Here is a 3,110-nt window from a genome sequence, read left to right as displayed (position 1 = left end):
CTTCCCTCGGGTCAACAGAATTCCTTACTTAGAATTTCTGGTTCGCAGACTTCATTTGGAAAAGTCGAAAATTTCCTCGATTTGGGATTCAAGATAAACCGGTGACTTGGGACATCAAAAGCCAAACCTTTCCCAAGTGGCGACTCTGAATTAAATAAATAATTCCATTTCGAATATTGTCACTTAAATTGGAAAAACTCCCCTCGCGCATCTTACCCTTCGGGGCGGGCGCGCAAAAAGGAGGTGTGACACTATCATAGATGGTCTCGAGTACATGCTACGGTGAACAGAACTTGGACTATGACATCAAACATTGCAGAGTCGTTGAATGTTGTAACAAAAGATGCAAGAGAGCTGCCGATAGTAGAACTATTAGAGTATATGAGGACTCTTCTTAAACGTTGGACTAATGAAAAGTTATTGAAAGCAAATGGTACATTTACATACCTTGGGATTAAATTCAAAGTTGGATGACAACAGAACATTGTCGCACAAGCTTAGAGTAAGATCTGACCATTTATTGCATCAAAATAAAATATCAAAAATTCAATGTAGATAATTTGTAGATATTTTGTATTTAACCGTATATGAATTGTTTTTTGTTTGTAATGTAATTGTAGGTGAGGGCTTCAACAGATTACATCCATACAGTACTAGATGGTGTGAGACGCTATATTGTTTGTCTTGAAAATAAGAGATGTAGTTGTGGACAATTCCAGCTTGATGAACTTCCTTGTCCACATGCTTTGGCTGCTTTAAGGCACAAAGATGAGTCTTATGAACAATATTGTTCTCCTTATTACACAAGGGAGAGCCTCTTGCGTACTTATGAAATACCAGTAAATCCCCTACTTGATGAAAGCAAATGGAATATGCCAGAAGTTGTAAATCCACCTTCAGGTGGGAAAAGACAGCCAGGAAGACCTCAAAAACAAAGATACAAAATATATGATGAAGTAAATCAAAGAAGTACAAGGTTTTATGTGGCAACTGCGGAGTACAAGGGTATAACAAAGGATCTTGCAAGAATTCTCACAAAAAGAAATAAAATTTTATGTAGTAAACTGAATTTTTCATAAAAATTGTTGATGAATTCAAGAGAATTATATTTTATGTGTAATAGTTGAGGCACCTTCAACTCTTAATGTAGTTAGTTTGAAATTATTTTGTTTAATTAGTATTCTGTATTGAGTTAGTACTTTCATAGCTTGATTGGTTTGTGAATGATTTCTATATATATAAAACACAATTGTTTTATTATCTCTAGCACCCATCGATAGTTGTTAATGATCCTTACAATTTATCTACAAAAAAACTACAAAATAACTACATAATCTGGAGTTGACAGAGTAACTATATAATAATTAAGTTGAAAAGGAGTTAACCAGTAACAATAATTAGATCAAGTACTGTTTACTTTCAACAAGTGAATATAAAAACAATAGAATGTTTCCCCATTGATCGAACTACTATACTGGATAAAATAAAAAAAACAAAAGGTAAAATAATTGTAGCACAAATCTGCTACAATTAAACTTCAACAATCTTGTTCATAAACTTGTCTACTATTTTTCTACAAAACTAGTTGCAACTAAACAATTTAACTACATGTTCCATACAAAAAATTGTAACTAATTCTTCTTCCTCAGGACTTGTATTTTCTCGTTCACAACTGGTGCACCTTTTTTCCTTGCTAATCTGTCAGTCACCTCACTTTCACTAATTGCACGATTCTCTTGTTTCTTCCTAGTGTAGTCCCACAGTAGCACTCCATAGCGTCTACGATGTTGATCAATATCAGAAAGGTCATCCGCAGGAACTACTAGGTCTCTAATGCTGACATACTCTGCAAAGGCAGCAACATATACACCACAGTCGCTGCAAAAATAAATGTGTCAATGTTTAGCAAACAATGAACAAAAAAATGTTAAATAGATAGAAAGAAATAAGATTTTTCATACAGTGATCCTTCTTTTTGATGGGGTATCTCTCCAACGATCCACTGAATGTCAATAGGGTCGGTAACAACTTTTTCAATGTATGCCTTTGTGTTCTTAAAGTTGATGTCTGAACGCTTGCCATAAAAACTGGTGCATGACATGTAAAGGGGGATCATAACAGAAAACTTGGTGACTACAGATTCAACAATAGTGTGATTATGTGAAGAGACCATAGAATCATACACATAAAGAACCTTATCGGCAATGTAAAAAATAACCAACAACCAGCGAAATTTTTCTACAATGTTGACGGGCATGATCACATAATCAAATTGATCCCATGCAACATTTGCGAGTAATTTGTACCCCAATATGTATTCTGCTACGACGTCCTGGGGTTTGACAACAACAAACTTCTTTTCTTGAGGAGAATTGATGAACTTATTATAAATTTGTTCAATTCTAGTCTTGAACATACAATCAATGGTAATAAACCTTATCTTGTTGTGGGGGTCATACTTTCCTCTTTTCCTCAAGTAGTACATTATAACATCAATGTGCTGCAACAAAAATAGATTGCATTTAATTTATTCCTTTTGGTAATTATCTACAAAATAACTACAATTACATTTTATTTTAAATCGGTATTATAAATTATCTACAGAATATCCACAGAAAAACTACAATTTTATTTGTTTTTGATCATTATTACAAATTATCTACGATATATATATACAAACTAAGTACAATTCCGTTCGATATTAGGCATTAATACAAATTATCTACAAAACATCTACAATATACCTACAATTCAGTTTGTTGGTAAGCATTTATACAGAATATCTCGAATATATCTACACAATAACTACATATACTGGAGATGGCACTATAACAGTGTTATAGATACAAATAAAAAAAACTTCAACAAAATAACTACATATTTTTTAGTATGAGTTTACCGAGTGGTTGAGGACTTATCCGGGGTGTGCCATATTATAGAACCACTCCTTTTTATCAACCTTTTCCACTCCAAGATCAAACCATGGCTTAATTTGGTTATCCTTTATAAAATATAGAGCCTTCCTCCTATTTAAACAAATAGAAATTAAAATAAATTTGTTGAATGAAGTAGATATCTAAAAGATGAATATTGGAATCAAAGGGTCAAAT

General features: G+C 33.0%; 1 protein-coding gene across 1 annotated transcript; it reads left to right on the top strand.

Annotated features, from left to right (window-relative positions):
* The first annotated feature begins 300 nt into the window (after positions 1 to 300).
* On the top strand, positions 301 to 1,207 carry LOC142165496 (uncharacterized). The gene is made up of 3 exons (XM_075224036.1): positions 301 to 465; positions 621 to 1,005; positions 1,179 to 1,207. Exons 1-3 carry the CDS (start codon positions 301 to 303, stop codon positions 1,205 to 1,207), a joined length of 579 nt encoding a protein of 192 aa, XP_075080137.1.
* The last annotated feature ends 1,903 nt before the right edge of the window (positions 1,208 to 3,110 follow it).

Source organism: Nicotiana tabacum, chromosome 10 (genome assembly GCF_000715075.1).
Source record: "Nicotiana tabacum cultivar K326 chromosome 10, ASM71507v2, whole genome shotgun sequence".
In the NCBI taxonomy this organism is placed as follows: domain Eukaryota; kingdom Viridiplantae; phylum Streptophyta; class Magnoliopsida; order Solanales; family Solanaceae; genus Nicotiana; species Nicotiana tabacum.
This window is presented reverse-complemented; position numbering and strand designations above follow the sequence as displayed.

Bases quoted from the DNA above. Each gene is read 5' to 3' on its own strand.
- LOC142165496 (XM_075224036.1), top strand. From the start codon at position 301: ATGACATCAAACATTGCAGAGTCGTTGAATGTTGTAACAAAAGATGCA. The intron at 466-620 runs GTTGGATGACAA...ATGTAATTGTAG, and splicing joins ACCTTGGGATTAAATTCAAA to GTGAGGGCTTCAACAGATTA. The intron at 1,006-1,178 runs GTATAACAAAGG...TTGTTTAATTAG, and splicing joins GGCAACTGCGGAGTACAAGG to TATTCTGTATTGAGTTAGTA.